This window comes from Pongo pygmaeus, chromosome 3 (assembly GCF_028885625.2).
Source record: "Pongo pygmaeus isolate AG05252 chromosome 3, NHGRI_mPonPyg2-v2.0_pri, whole genome shotgun sequence".
NCBI lineage: Eukaryota > Metazoa > Chordata > Mammalia > Primates > Hominidae > Pongo > Pongo pygmaeus.
The window spans coordinates 20,071,719-20,088,672 of record NC_072376.2 but is presented as its reverse complement, the minus strand read 5'-3'; the positions used below and the strand labels follow the sequence as shown (position 1 = coordinate 20,088,672).

General features: G+C 39.6%; 1 protein-coding gene across 4 annotated transcripts in view; it reads left to right on the top strand.

Annotated features, from left to right (window-relative positions):
• The window catches only part of KCNIP4 (potassium voltage-gated channel interacting protein 4), a 1,227,081-nt gene that overhangs the window by 959,791 nt on the left and 250,336 nt on the right, over positions 1-16,954 (top strand). Inside the window, exon 1 of one of the 4 annotated variants that reach the window (XM_054486455.2) lies at positions 8,326-8,743. The exons of the other annotated variants lie outside the window; for them this stretch is intronic. Coding sequence (XP_054342430.1) covers positions 8,632-8,743 — 112 coding nt within the window. The 5' untranslated portion in view covers positions 8,326-8,631. Of the gene's footprint in view, positions 1-8,325; positions 8,744-16,954 lie in introns of those variants that run through there. 4 annotated transcript variants of the gene reach the window in all.

The following is a 16,954-nucleotide window of genomic DNA, read 5'->3' as shown; positions in this document are numbered from 1 at the left end:
ATGGAATTATTTGGGGAGGAGAGTTTTGGGAACTATATGAAATATTCTTTCCGTATAATCTTGATATGGTTTGGCTGTGTTCCCACCCAAAATCTCATCTTGAATTGTAATCCCCATAATTTCCATAATCCCCACATGTCAAGGGCAGGACCAGGTGGAGTTAATTGGATCATAGAAGTGGTTTCCCCCATGCTGTTCTCATGATAGTGAGTGAGTTCTCATGAAATGTGATGGTTTTATAAGTGTCCAACATTTCCCCTGCTTGCACCCACTCCATCCTGCCACCCTGTGAAGAAAGTGCCTGCTTCTCTTTTGCCCTCTGCCATAATTGTAAATTTCCTGAGGCCATGGGAATTTCCCCAGCAATGAGGAAGTGTGAGTCAAGTAAACCTCTTTCCTTCATAAATTACCCAATCTCGAGTATTTCTTCATAGTAGTATGAGAACGGACTAACACAGTCTCTACAACTCTTATACAACAAAATATGCTAAAAATATTCATTCAGTTTCTCTTCAGAATTGGAAAGCATTTAAACCAAAGCCTGCTGGGTTCTGTTTCCCAAGTACTGTTGTGGTGCAAGAAATGAGCTTACACAGCTCTGAGAACACCCAAGTCAGTGTCTGGGAATCTCGTGCCCAAGAACTGGGAGGATCAAGCTGATGAAGTGGTATGTCTATGGCAGGAAGGCCCTGGCCCAAATGAGCAGGAAGGTATCACAGGGCCTAAGAACAGACCTAGAAGTAGGGCCAAGGCCCAGCCATGGCTACAACATCCATGGAGATGCCATTTCTCATACTTTTAAAACCACTTGTTCCATTTCCAAGGTCATCTGAAGCTGTGGCTGAGAAAATGAAGCTGATGAGATATTCTGTATTTCTAGTTATAAGAGACCCAGAGACTAGTGGACCAGGGAGGTAGGATTAATTGAAGGAGAAATAGCCCCTTGATTGGCCCTTTCCTGGAGCCCTCTTTTATTCATTTTAGATCACGTCTCCTTGGCCATCTATGAGAATCTCTCAAACAGAACACAGGCCCCATTCATCTATGTATCCTTAGATTTCTCAGTGCCTGGAGTAAAGGATTGCCTGTTCCTTCTCTTTCTCATTTCTCCCTCTCCCTTTTCTTCCTCTCTTCTCCCTTCCCTTCATCTTTTCTCCTTCCTCTCACCTCTATCCCGAGCTCCTTCCCTCATCTCATTTGTGTTTTCATTGCTCTCTTAACCTTGTTCCCAGGAAAGAACTTGTTACTAAATATTTACACTTCAGTATGAGGTTAAGGTCACATCCTACTTTTCTGAAGGTCATTTGCATTTTAAATCTTGTGTCTCTTTGTGTAATGGGGCCACAGTAAAAAATAAAATAAAACAAAACAAAAATGATGACTTTGACATATACTTCCCCTCCGATGTAAGAACCCTGGCTCTTGAGTGAGAATTCTTGAAGTCAAGTCCCAGCTCCTCAACTGCTAACACTGTAGTTTTGGGCAAGTTACTTAAGCTTTTGCATCTCAGCATTCTGATCTATATAATGGGGTTAATAATTAGTTATTCTATTGAGATATTGCGACAACTCAATGAGACAGTTTATGTAATGCACACAGCACACTGTGTGTCACGTGGTAGGAATTCAGTATTATTGTACTACAAACTATAATATATAAAAGCGATAATGATCATTATTATCCTGGAGAATCACTGCCTTAAAGCCAGCCCAGTGTGGTGGGATGTGACAGACACTTATTATAGAGAGATTACATCAAAAGGGATATGACAGGAGAGGCACAAATTTCATACTGGATTAAATGGGTAAACCCAGAAACTCCTTCAGGTTAGGCCACAAAGGCTGGGAAAAAGAAATTATGGCAAAAATGTCATAAATCCTACTAAGGAAAGCTTATATTCTGATGCAAGTTTTCTGGTTGGACTTCCAAATAGTCTACTCATTTGTTTATGTGAAGATTACGTACTATACATGCTTTGATCATAAGATTCATGACAACTATTTTCAAGATACATTAGTGCAATATTGCTGGAAGTGTCTTTGGATGGAAGGTGGTTTTTTCCCTCAGCTTTCTATTTGAAAATCCAATCGACCTTGTGGATTCAATAGGGCATTCAAAACAGAAGACTGCAGTGCTTAATAGTTTAATGGACATCCATATACATATTTTAAAGAAGTCCATTCAAGACACATTTACTAACCTTTCAGAATGAGCCTTCAGCTAAGTGAAACTGCTTGAGTCTGATCATGTTTGAGCAGAAAGTTCATCTGGAGAACATTTAGGAATTTTCAAAGTAATTGAGAAACCCCAAGATAGAAAGGCTTGATATAGTTTAATGTGGAGGTGATGTTGAGGGTAGAGTAGAGGGCACCTGAGGGTAAATAACTTTCATCATTTTGGTGAGAAAATCTTACAATGTGAAGAGACATGAAGGGTCATACACTGACCTTGTCTTTGTTACTTGCCCCATCAAGTCCTGATGTTAAGTGGCATCTTTCACCAACTATCCAATCTCATTTTTCTCTCCTGGCTTGGAGGTCTCAATCTGGCATTACCACTGTCGTGAATGCTGTCTTTTGTTTTGTTTTTGAGACAGGGTCTCATTCTGTTGCCCAGGCTGGAGTGCAGTGGCATGGGCAGCCTCTGCCTCTCAGGTTCAAGCAATCCTCCCACCTCAGCTCCCCAGGTAGCTGAGACTACAGGCCCATGTCACCATGCCCAGCTAACTTTTGTAATTTTTGTAGAGATAGGGTTTCTCCATGTTGCCCAGGCTGGTCTTGAACTTGTGAACTCAAGCGATCTACCCACCTCAACCTCCCAAAGTGCTAGCATTACAGGCATGAGTCACAGTGCCTGGCCAATGCTGTCTCTGCGTGTGCCCATTTATGTTCCTGGGAAGTCACTGCTCCTCTCCAAACTCATTTTCAATGACCTAGATTAGGTTTCTCTGTTCAATGCAACCTTCCGGATGATGCCAACCATACTGATGGCTTGCTTCTCTTAGCTCCTATTGACTGAGAGAAGAAATTTTCCTTCTAGAACTTTGCTTCTTTTTAACTTTTCAGTGTATCATCCTGATTTTTCCTATACTAAGCAAGTCAAGGATTATGAAAAGCTAGAGGATTCAAAGCCACCTGTGTCCACTTCCAAGTCCCTGACCTTAAACAAGCCAACTCTTCTCTCTATACCTCCGTTTTATGCGTTTGCGAATTTTTAAAAAATATATTATTTTATCTTTAAATGATTTCTAAAAGACTGTATGAATATGGATGTAGGGGTGAAAAAAACTTTCTCTGTTCCTTCTTAGGTTTAGTAATTAGACCCTGTAAAATTAAACTGACAAAGGACAGATTGATGGGAAAGATGGATTAATAGAGTTTATTTACATGTGCAGTTCACATATACATGTGAGAACTCAATGAAGAGTAACTCAAAGGGGTGCTTAGAATTGGGGGCTTATATAATCATCCTAACAAAGGGTGATAAATTGTGAAGTGACAAGACAAAGGAAAAAGGATTTGGGCTTCTAGGGTGGTAAATTGTGGAAAGAAAAATACACAGGGGAAACTAATGGAATATAAGGCTTACTCGTAAGGTTTCTTACACAAATCCCACTGGTGCCAACTTTCTGCCCAGTGATTATAGTTGTTCCATCCTTCTCATACAGGAGAGCGGAAGGGAATACTTTACAAAGAGAAATTTATACATCTATCCCCTGCCTTGAGGCAGAGAGGGGGAAGGTAGAGAGTTTTTCCTGAGTCTCCTATTTCAGTTGCCTTCAATTGAAAATAACCCTTATGCCAAAGTGACATATTTTAGAGTAACATTTTCTGATTCCCTTCATAGGCTAATAATCTTACATTTAAATTTGACTTAACTAGTTTCTATATACATTGTGATTCTATGTACTTGAAGAGAGAACAGGTAGATCGTAAATATAGCTAATTTTAACGTTTTTCTCGACCTTGCTACACTTATTTTTGCATTTATTATAATGTCAACAAACAGTATGAAGACTATTTCTTAACTGAGACTATCACCTGGTGAAATTTCAAACTGAAGCTATAACAAACAAGAAAAAATGATCAATTTCAGGTTTTAGATAAATCATCCCATTTGAGATTATTTAAAGGATCACAGTGGATTGGGGCAAGGAAATGTAAAGTCTACTGACCCTCTTTCTTTAACAGACTGGTCAATTGATTTGGACATGCCTCCTTGGAGTGAGTTTTTACTTTCCTAAGAGTTTCTGTCAATACTTTCCTTTCGAAGTCTCTCAACCACTTAAAGGGCCACAGTTAAAGAACCATTCGACATGGTGCAGAGGGGCCTGAGAGTGAGGTGGTGAATGATAAAGTAGGCAGAACCTGGTACCGAGTATACCCACATTCAAATCCCAATTCTACCAAGTGCCATCTATGAGGCTTCAGGCAAGTGGATTAATCTTTTAAAGCCTGAATTTTCTTCTTGAAACCAAATTATTTCAGGGAACTATGAAAGGATTAAATTAGTTAATATCTATAATTTTTTTTTTTTTTTTGAGATGGAGTCTCGCTGTGTCACCCAGGCTGGAGTGCAGCGGCGCGATCTCAGCTCACTGCAAGCTCTGCCTCCGGGTTCACGCCATTCTCCTGCCTCAGCCTCCCGAGTAGCTGGGACTACAGGCACCCGCCACCACGCCCGGCTAATTTTTTTTTTATTTTTTAGTAGAGACGGGGTTTCACCATGTTAGCCAGGATGGTCTCAATCTCCTGACCTCGTGATCCACCCGCCTCGGCCTACCAAAGTGCTGGGATTACAAGCGTGAGCCACCGCTCCCGGCCAATATCTATAAATATTTTAGAGTAGTGCCTGACACTTAAAAGTTCTCCATAAATGTTGGTAGCTACTATTTTTGGAGTAAATCAGGTATAAATCCTGGTTATGTCCCTTGTTGAATGTAATTTTGTGAAAATAAATTAATCCCAGTGCACCTTCGTTTTTATTCTTCTTTGAAATAGTGATAATAACACCTAACCTATTGATTTGGGGCAAGCTGAAACTAATTTATACATGTAAACTACATAATATGGTGCCTGGCTTAGAATCAATGGGTACAAGCCATTAGTGTACCTTTGGTATTCCCTTCCTTTGGTATGAAAGACAGACCTCTGCTGGATGATTCATTACAATGTAAAGAAAGGGGTGAGCCAGTGAATGAGGGAGAAAGCCAGGATGTTTTAATATAACAAACTGGGTTGGGGCTAGCAAATTACTGCAATAAAATGGTTGAGCCATGATCTGGAGTTACTTTTTTAAATTTTTAAATATTAAAAATAGAGGTAGTCTCACTATGTTCCCCAGACTGGTCTCAAACTCCTGAGTTCAAGTTATCCTCCCACTTAAGCCTCCCAAAACGCTATGCAGGCAACTCTTCTTTCCAAGAGTGGCCCTAGATAAACATCATTTCCCAGATGTCCCCTGCTTCCCTAGACTTTTTAGATGAAGCAGGAAACTCCTCTTATGGTGCTGTCGCCTTACAAAATCTCACAGCTGGGGGTGCATGTGAAAGAGCCCCCGCATACTTGGGAGCCAACAGATTCGATCCGGTAGCCACAGCTGACAGACAGAGCTCAGAAAGCATGTGGTAAGTGTAACTAATGCATATAGGAAAGGGCTGGACCTCCAATCAGCTGGCAGATTCTAAGTAGAGAACGCTATTGTCCTGATAGAATGAAATTCTATCTGAAACCAACAAAATCATATTCATGGGACTTTGTGTGAATTTCAAAAAGGATAGGAATTTCATTCCCGGAAAATGAGATGTGGCAATTTTAAAATACTTTACCAACTCTCTAAACCAAGAGATCAATTGGCAAATATTTGCTGAAATCTGCTGATAGAAATAAAGGGAATAGCATGAATTTGGAAGCCAGACAAAGCAATGATTGAATTCTGGGTTTTCTAACCATGTGACCCCCTCTCAGCACTTTAGTTGTTTTCAACTACAATATGGTATGATGTAGGATTAAAAGACATGTTTACATTTAACTTGACCTAATTAATTTCTGTAATTTTTTTTTAACTTTTGACTTTCTGTAGCTAAACGTTGGTGGAAATTTCAGAAAATGGTTACCTAAAATATTTTTTTCCTACTAATTACTAAAACCTGCTTCCCCTCCACAGGCTTGCTGATATAATGGAGAAGAAAATGTTTGGATAGATGGGTGATTGGGCAGATGGATACAAGGATATCTCTTATAAATATATCATTCAAAATGAAAAGCACCTTTGGCAGGACCAACTTATTTCTAGGACTCAAGGGAAAGAAACCACCCTGTGGGTTGAGATGATCAGCAGGTCTTCATGGGAAAAACACTGAAACTAGACCTTGGAGCAGGGGTGGCAGGACCAGGGAAGAGCAAAGTCGTTTCTTCCAAGGAGACCTTGCAGAGCCTCTAAAGAGTTGGAACTTCCGTCATAACCCCACAACTATCATATGTGAGCAGGGGACCCCAGGGACTGGGCTCAACTCCCCACAGACTTAGTTAATTCTTACATCAACCATGAGAAGGGGGCAGTAGCATTCCCATTTTAAACTGAGATTCAGAGACGGAGTGGATTCTCCAAGGTCATGGAGCAAGCAAGGGTAAGGCTAGGATTGTACCCAGGTCTACCAACCTCAAAACTTGAGCATGATATACTATAATACTTCTGGTAATGATTCAAGTTACCATTATGGACGGTTACTGCCTCTATAAAGTCTCCTTCCTGATACCACTAAACCCTTTCCCAATTAGAGTTGACTTCCCCTCCTGGTGTTCCCACTGTACCGTGCAGACATCTGTTCAAGTGTTGGTGCATTTATTGGTCACATTTTACTTCATGCCTGCCTCCTCATTAAACTATAAGCCCCCAAAAGACAGAGCTGAGTATTATTCATCATTTGATCATTCATCTACCATTTATAGCTCATAGTAGCAGCTTAATAAACGCTAATGAATGACTGAATGAATGAAAGCCTGTTGCCTTCCAGTCACTATGCCCACTGCTTGGCAAGTCAGTTAACCTCTTCATGCTTTGTTTTCCTCACCTACAAAGTTAAAATGATTAGAATTAACTTATAATCTGCCACTTATGTGGTAGATTAACTTATCTACCACGTAGAGATGTAGGGATAAGTAAATTGTTGAAAAGTCACTACAATATTGATGAGCACATAGCAAATGCTTAGTACATGTTAACTATTATTGTGATCACATTTAATTCCCATAATTCTCTTTAAATGGAGAACTTTAAATGAAGTATTATGATCTTGACTGCATAGAATAGGACCTGTTATTAGAGTGGTTGAGTGTCTTGCACAAGATCACATAGCAAAAAAAAGCAGAACTTGCAAATGACCCTGGGGGTCTGAGATATTACTCACAAACCCTTATATTTCCAGTTCACATGCAGAGTCCCTGTTGATTCTCTTCATCTCCATTTTTAGGTTGGGCTTCAGTAGACTGGAGATAACCAACAAAATGATTCAGCCAGTGTGGTCCTGGCACAGCACAGGGTCTGTTCGGAGTGGTTTGGACTAGCACACCTCATGGCATCTTTGCTATGGTGCTGTCCACACTTCCCAGTTGATAAGAGTCACCTGGGCTTCTTACTTAATAAAACACACTCCAGGCTCCTCTGATGAGCGTGGCTTTAACAAACAACCCCAGGTTGTTTTTATCATCAGGGAAGTTTGTGAAACTTTGAGAAAGGCTGAGGCCAGACTTTAAAGGACGAAGGTGGTACACACCTTCCACGGGGGCAGTTATGAACATCTTAGTTGTTACCGGGTACTGCTCCGCCACGCCCTCCGTCCACGTTTGTAAATATAATATAAGGACTAAATCAATCTCCCTGATAATGCACCCAAAGTGACAGCGGAGACCAGAGCAAGGAGTGGCGTGGCGGGGGAGGCTCAGGTGTTCTCGTTTGACAAAGTCATTGAATCATGGAGCTTTTCTCGTGCACTTTTCTCCCTGGAAAAGCTGCTTATAGACTTCCACGGAGGCTTTCAAGAAGGGCCTGTAGGCACCAGCCACCAGAACTGATTATTTCCTAGCATTCAGAGAGGGGGCTGAGCTGTCTCCCAGAGGAGGCTCTGGGAGGAGAGAGCAGCAGCTTTGGCAAAAAGGGGCCATTCGCAAGCTTCCCAGGCAGAAAACTAGCGCGCCGACAGATCTGCCCAGCCTCGCGTCCTCAGCGAGGGACGCGCGCGGTGCTCTCCTGGGCAAGTTTCCTAGGAGTGTCCCTTCTCGCCACGGACACTGCAAAGTCTCCCGTTCTCCGACAGACGTTTCCCTCGCGGCTCTGAAGTCGAAGTACTCGCCCGCTGGCTGCAGCATAGAGTGGAGAAGTCCGTGCGCTGTGGTAGCGGAGGGTGGGGAGCCCCGCCAGCCAAATGCCAGGATCAGCATGACAGGCTGGACTTTAGCCCAGGTCTGTCCTCACCCCGGGGGTCCGCCGGCTTTGCAGGGTGCATCTGCGAGGAGCTGCTCACTTTTTCCCCTTGCAAGTCTTTGTTCCAAGCCTGACGTTGCTACGATTCTGTAATTAACTCCCTCCACTCCAAAGAGGTCTGGAGGCTGGGATGCTCTGCCAGCTCAGAGGATGTTGACTCTGGAGTGGGAGTCCGAAGGCCTGCAAACAGTGGGTATTGTTGTGATTATATGTGCATCTCTGAAGCTGCTTCATTTGCTGGGACTGATTGATTTTTCGGAAGGTAAAGTGGTCGCTCCAGTGTGTGCTGTTGGGCAGGTCTGGTTTAGAAGTAGATACAGATGCTGCAGAAGTTAAGAAGCCTTAATACTCAAAGTAAAAGTTTTAAAATATGCATGTTTGGCATAGAGCATCCTAGTGGCTGGACAGTTCATTTTGGTTTATCCAGATATTTGATATCAGAAGGGAAGGGATATTGTACCATTATCTTTCTATTTGAAATCTACTTGGGTTTAGTATTTTGTGGGTTAAATATTTTTCTAAGGTGGGGAGTTAGGACTCTCTCCTATGGGGTGATAATACGGGTTGGTATTTGGTTGTCAAGTTCATGTTGGTTACCACACCTTAATGTCATTAGTGATTTCATCCTATGAAATAGTATCTTGGTTTGTGAAGAGAATATCTGTGTGTGCCTCATTAGTTAGGAGGTGTGGGGGTGAACCCAGGTGGTTTATTATGATATAAAATGGGTAAGCTTTTGATATGAAATTGAGTTAATGGGTGTTCAGCAAAAATGTGCTTTGGACACTTGATTTGCAAGCATTTCATTTGCATTCCCCAGTGAGTCTCAGTGCTCATGTGTCTCCTGAGTGGGAACTCATACACACGAGACAGGACTGTTGCTATCAATAAAAATTAGATCCATCTAACATAAATTTTATTCTTGCTATCCAAAATGAATTTTGTTATTCAAAGATTGGAGAGTTTTAAAAAGTTGATTAACTTTGCTTTAACTATTTGAATGTATATGTATGTATCAAACACACACATATTGTTTATGAAATAATCCTTTTACTAAAATAATACCCTTTGAATCATTTAAACCTAAATCATTTGATATCAATTCTACATGCAAGCTCTTCTTTCTTCCTAAGTGAAAGAATGGCGTCTGTGAGATACTTGCTAATATTTCTTCCAGATATGGATATGATCTTTTATTGCCAAGTTATGAATATTTACCTCTCACATTGTGTTTAATGTGGGGAGATGGAAATATTTAAACTTGCCTATGCTTTCTGTAATCTTTCTAACTATAGGAGCTAAGACCTGATAGCTATGATGACATCATCCCAAACAAGATCCAGTATACAGGTTGTTTCTGTTAATATGTTAATGATGGTCAATGCATCTTATCTTCAGAAAGTCCTTTTATTCTACCAAGTAGATTCATTAGGTTCTAACTGTTTAAACAGTATAAGAACATATATTCTCTTGTAATCTTCGTATCTTCTTTAAAGTATTCTCAATAAGTTCTGCTTAGACACAATACAAATAATACTGTAATGGGATTAAAGCCTCAGAATTTAGTTCTTTTTCCTTTTCTTATATTTCCCAGTAATTTTATTTAACCCCTGAAGGAAATCAATGCATAAGCAGGCTTCTCCAATGTTACACAATTTTGCATTCTCTTGAGATTTCTGCCTCAATGCACTAAATGCTGGTGTCTTAATACAGTACAAGTAATTTCAATTTCTATGATCGGAATAATTTACTTCTGTTTTGTCACCACGTTTTTGTTCTCTGGACTTAGTTGAGCCATAGCTCCCAACTTTAGTGCATTGTACTGGAGCTGACTTGGTTTCAGAGTTGGGTTCTAAAGGACAACCTCCATGAATGTATTGAGGAAGTCAACTTTCACAGTATTAAGAGGATAGCGCACAGTTCTTATATTGTCAATGTTAATAACATAGAAATTTAAAATCAAAAGTCCCCTTTTGATTTTGTAAGGCCCCTGGCAACGATTCAGCTTTTATTCTTCAAGGTCTGTTTCATATCACTTAAAATTGAAGGTTTGCAGATTCAAACTTCAAATTTGAGTTTCAACAAAATGAAAATTAGAGTTGTAAACCTGACCCCCCCAACTAGAATCATAGAAATTTTGAGTTGGTCTGAAAAGTCTTCCTTGGGAAAGATATCTAAATCATATTCCTATCCATATCTGAATCTATATTTCTATATCTACACACACACACACACATAGAGATGTAGATAAATATTTATAGATATTATGTGAAATGTTCAGTAAGCTGGAGAAACTTTTAATTCAATATAGAATCCATGATCATGCTAAAACACAAGGATGCAGGTTATGACCATACATGAGGGAACACCCACATATACTTGTTGAGTCAGTCCCTTTTTCCTCTGAAATACATGTTAGGAAATACTAGTTTGGGCCAACTCTTATTTTGCATAGGAGACAACTACAATCCAGTGAAGTTAACTGACTTATCATAAGGCAAATGTAACTGGGAGCAGAAGCAGGATCAAAACCAAAGACTACTGAATCCTACACAGTACTTTTCCTACTACAACATACTGTTATACATCTTCCTTAATGTTGAGAAAGGGAATAAATGAAAATGCACATAGGAATTTTCTGGAATTCTTGAGTCTTTTCCTGAATTGGCTAATACCATGTGAAATATTTGCGGCAAATGCATTTAAAAGAATATCATATAATGGGCATATAATTTCTACAAGGCTGTGACCTCAATCCAGGAATGGGACCCAAGCATGGGATATAAATGAGCTAAGCCAGACCACTGACGTTTGTCATAGATTAGAGGCAAGATTAGGACAAAAACAAGCCAAGTGGTCTCCTCAGCCCCTTTCAAACCTCTAAGATCTGCACTGAATTTTGACCAAATGTGACTTACATTCAATCATGATGAATGTCCACTTCAAGCAGAGTCCAAAGATGAAGTCCAATGAGAAGGCGACACCTCTGTCCTAGGCCTGCTGCCTGTTTCTTTAGACTATGACATTGTCTAAGCAGAAACAGAACCTGGACTTTTTGATCAGTAGCCAAGCAAAGGTTTGAGGAAAAAAGCAGCTGAAGTGCAAACCACCATAAAAAATTAGATTATCATAGCCTTCATTCTTTCTAGCTGCAAATAATAAAGGCTGACAGGGTTATCCCAATGCAAATTGCTAAACTCTTCACTAAGATTGCACCACCTAGAAAATATGACCCACAATAGTCCAGAGAATTAGCCTCCATTTTTTTTTTATGGTGGAGAAGTGAAGGTGAAAAGGCCCAGAGTAGAAGTTTGAGCTTCTTTTAGGCAGCATTGAGCTTACATGTTGTCCTCAGGAAGCAGTGATACCTCAATGGTACCATCATGGAATATTTTCTCCAGTATGATTTTCTGTGTAATACATTAGAAAGTACTTCTGAGTCTATTTGAATGAGAGGACCCATATTAATGTTGCGATAAAGCAGTATTGCCTTAATATTTTCATCTCTAATGTTGACTAGAATTAGACACAGATAGAAAAGGGTTAAGAGAAACAGTTATTTGTTTTAGTTTCCAATTTTGATAGTCTTGTTTTAAAAAAAGTTTTAATTGAAATTCATGACTTAGGACTCAAAAGCAATTTGTAAAGAAGATCAGAACAACCAATGTGATTTTAATATAGGGATTTGAAATTTTGCACATATCCACTTATTAGTAAGTGGAAGGAGAAAGAACACTCATGAGATTAAGCTCATCATTTCATACTTTAGCTTGTAATCTTGTCATATTGAATTCTCACATGTGCAGGGTACCCTGTTGGGTATTGACTGAGAGGGTGGGAAAGTGCAAGATGAACATTAAAGTGCCCTCAACAAGCTTACATTCTAGTAAAGGAGACTACTTACTAAACAAGACAGCAGGAAATAATGCTGGGCATAGACCCAAGCCATGGCCAGTAGAAGCACAGGTGGAAAGGTTCATTCTGGAAAGGACTCCAGAGAAGGTTTAATGGAGAAGAAAAACTAGTCATACAGGACCTTGGAGTGGGAGAAGATTTCCCAAATTGGAAAATCCAGGAAGAAGATTCCAGGCTGAGCAAAGAAATTGAGCTGTGACTCTAAGCACAGACAGTGGGTGGCTTGCATGGATTAGGATCATGAATTGGATATGGCTTGTAGCACATGGGTCTAAGAACATTAAAATATGTGGCTGGACAAGTTACTTGGGGTTCAACACTAGAAGTGCACACTTATTCCCTAACCATTGAAGAGCCATTGACTCAAAGACTTCAACTTTGGGGGAGCAAGTGGGACAGATCCATGTTTTAGGTAGGTCAGCCTGGGAGTAGGTGAAGATGAGTTCACAGATAAGAAAGTGGAAGCAGAGATACTAGTTATGATTTTGTAGCAATTCAGATGGGAGATTAGAAGGACAAAAATCCACAGAATTCCCTCCTTAATAAAATACTTAGGAGAACTGTCCATTTCCAGTTTTTCCAGAAGTTCTTATTTAATATGATATCCATGACATGAAGCTCTTTGGAAACAATATATTTATACTTTATTTCAGAGCAACTTTGTTTGGCTTTATTAAATATCTTTTTTATGAGAAAAAGAAATGTGGAGTACACAGAGATCATAGCTATAGGTATACTGGAAGGAACTGAAAACTTTGGATAGATTTATCCGCTATCTTACAAGGTCTTCAATTATTGTAAACTTTTATTTTGAAAAATTTTACACATAAAACAAGGTATAGAAAATAGTGTAATGAATTGTCATATATTCATTATCTAACTTTAATAATTACCAGTACTTTGCCATTTGTTTTCACATGGCTTGCATTTAATAAATATTTATTGATTATCTACAGTATGTCAGGCACTAGGCTAGGCTCCAGAATATAGAGATCAATTAAAGATAGTTGCTGCCTTCAAGAAATTCTCAGTTGCATAAGAAGAAAAAGAATACTAACAAATGAAAAATATAATACATCATGGTAAATAGACCAGTACAAGAAAATCCAAGAAGAATGTAAGGTAATTAAGTCCAGGCAGAGGAGATGAAAGCAATCAGAGATGACTCCGTGGTGGAGGTGACCTCTAATCCTGGTTTTTATGGATGAAGAGAAGTGTATAAAATTGATATGTAAGAGTAGGTCTTATGCAAGTACTGTATGTAAAACGCTGGGTGAGGTAACACTATGTGCAAGCACAGGGCCATGATACACCATGTGAAATTCCTGGAACAGCGATAAAAAAAGTAGGAGAGGAGTTGACTGTTTTACTCCTTCTCCTTAATTGTACAGTTATCCTTGCTGTTTAGCACAGTGCTTGGTATATAGAAGTTACTGAAGAAAATTATGGCCTGAATGCCATTTGCTTTCATACAGGAATAGTGCCAGTTCATATCTATTTATCCCACATAATAAATAACTTACAGTATCACTTTCAGGTTTCCATAGTAGCCTAAAAACTGTTGATTCATTGATTAAGATTTTTGTTATATATATTTTTTTCTGTTAGTAATATTTCACATCAAAATCCCCTGGCAAAGTGAAGATACCTGCACACCAAACACATCTGTTTGTTAGAACTCCTGAGCCAGGGAGATAATTTCAATTAAGATAACCAACAATGAGTTGCAGAATCCCCGCTTATATGAGCTCTGGTTTGATGGAAAAGCAACACTTTCAATTCTGTAACTGGAAAAACGTTTAGATTTATTGCCAAAATATAACAAATATGTATTACTGTGTGGAAGGGAAGGGAGGATAGTCAGGTGTTTTACTGCCTTCAAGAAATTTCCAAATTGGTTAAAGGCCAAACAGCTCATGAATAACTAATTCAAGATGAAAAAGTATTGTGAGAGGGGGTAAGGCCTTTAGAAAACTCAAAGAGAAGAGCCATCTAGAAGATTTTGGGGAAGGCTGCATATAGATAAGTGACGTTTTACATCTCAAGAGTTGAGAGATCCAAAACTTTGATAGGTAGAGACTAGAAACTAAAAGCAGAAATTTGAACTATATTTTTAAAAGACAGGCAGTTTCCTGAAATCATTTTTGTAATCAGATTGGCACTGAAAATTTCATTAATTATTTAAAATACCAAGTTTCTGCTTGGACCTGGCAATGTGCTTGATACTGATTAGTCTTGGGACTATTATTTTCCAGTTCTAATTGTTTTTACTTACTTTGGTAACTTGTGCCTCACCCAGTCTGCAAGAGCAGAGCTATAATTTTAAGTGGGCAGTGAGGGGAGTGGAATGGGAATGCCCTCCAGCCAAAAATCATCAGGAAACACACCTGTGGTTGAATAATTTTCATTTATTATTCATTGCAGAGAGAGAGAATACATGCTGCAGAGAAATGGGGAATGTCTCAGAGAGTGTTAGGACTTATTACAGGGTTTGAGCTCATTTTGGTGCATTTGGAGAAGGTTTAAGTGAGCAAGACATTGACCTGGACAGGAAGCTGTCAAGAAGCCAGAGTCATGCTGTGATTGGGTAACTTGTGTCTGCAAGTAGTGAAGACTAGACAGAGACAAAAGCTGCAATACGTAAAGAAGCAGCAGTTACTCATATTAGCTGGGATAGGAGATATTTGATTATTTTGTGGTTTAAAGTTCATGTTTGGCCAGGCGCAGTGGCTCATGCCTATAATCCCAGCACCTTGGGAGACCGAGGTGGGCGGATCACCTGAGGTCAGGGGTTTGAGACCAGCCTGACCAACATGGAGAAACTTCATCTCTACTAAAAATACAAAATTAGCCAGGCGTGGTGGTATATGCCTGTAATCTCAGCTGCTCTGGAGGCTGAGGTGAGAGAATCGCTTGAACCCAGGAGGCGGAGGATACAGTGAGCCAAGATCACGCCACTGCACTCCAGCCTAGGCAACAAGAGCAAAACTTCATCTCAAAAAAAAGAGAAAAAGTTCATGTTTTTGCTTCTGTTCAAACATGATTATAGAGTGCTCTTGTTGTTATATTGATCAACCATGGGTCCACAATGGTGTTTTCTAATGTTCATATTCTGTGAAATGGTTTATAATCATCAAGAAAACACCAAGACCTAACTAATAAACCAGCTCAGCTCCTTCCAGGGGCCCACAGGTACTTTTCTGCTTCTCTCACATAATAAGGGAGAAGGCAGAATAAGGCGAGAGGGAAGAGTATAGGCTATAAAGCAGACAGATTTAAGTCCTAATTCACTAACTGTGAACAAGTTACTTAATCCTCCCAGCTTCAATTTCCTTTTCCATATAATGGGGTTAATAATCCTAATCTTTGAAGATTATTGTAGGAATACTAAAATATAAGTGGAATATCTATCTCTATTCTTCATCCACAAATAGGAGCCAATAAGTGCCTTTCTTGTAATTGTGTTGAAACAACAGTTGCCATGTTCCAGTTTCTTGAGTTTGACTAGCAGTTCTCTGAAGAATGCTTCAGAATCACCTAGCTGACCTGTTAGACACGGATTGTTGGGCCCAACCCATGGAGTTTCTAATTCAGTAAATCTGGGGTTGGGGTCTGAGAATTCACATTTCTAATGGGTTCTTACTTGAGGATCATGCTGCTGGTCCAGGGGCCAAACTTTGAGAACCATTGAGTTAGGTAATAAGTTGGAAAGGCCAAACCCGTGGTATCTGCAGTGTGTTCTGTGCCAAGTTGTCTGACACCTGCTGAGCTTGATTCTCAAGCAGTGGCCAGCCAGCTTTTTCAGTAGTAAACATTTTAGGTTTTGTGGGCCATGCAGTCTTTCACAACTCCTCAACTCCGTTGTAGCACAAAAGCAGCCGTGGATAATACGCAGACAGATAGGTGTGGCCATGTTCTAATAAAACATTGTAGATGTTCTTTGAATCCCATACAATTTTCATATGTCACATTATATTTATTTAATGTCTGCCTTTTTAACCATTATTTTACATGTGAAACAATATTTAGCTGGCAGATGATACCAAAATTGAGAATAGACTAGATTTGGCCTACCACTGTATTTTGCCAGCCCTTGTTCTAGAGTTGGCAATAAAGGGAACTATTGAGAAGGGGGTCTCAGGTTGATGACTTATTGTTTTTTTGGAAATTTAACTAGATTTTTCTATCCCTTCTGTGCTATTGAGGGGATGGGGGTCTAGTCTCTTTTTAGGGGGTTGGTGGAATTGTCTGCCAAATTGTCAAGTGATTTGAATTAACACATATGTGTTTTTTCAATAAAATGACTTCCTTTCCCCTAACTTCACTCTGCTGGACCAACTGAGTTGTTATATAAATTAAGCCATCTGCCTGGTATTGTCATACAATGAGTCAATGCCTGAGTGCCCTGTCATACTGGTTTTCATTTTCGGTATTATTGTCTCTTGGAAAAGTTGATAATATACTCTTTTTATTGAGTTTGCAAACTCTTATTTCATAGATTTGTTAAAGACCCATTTTAATTTTTAAAATTACATTGCTATTCAGACTGTTGGCACTA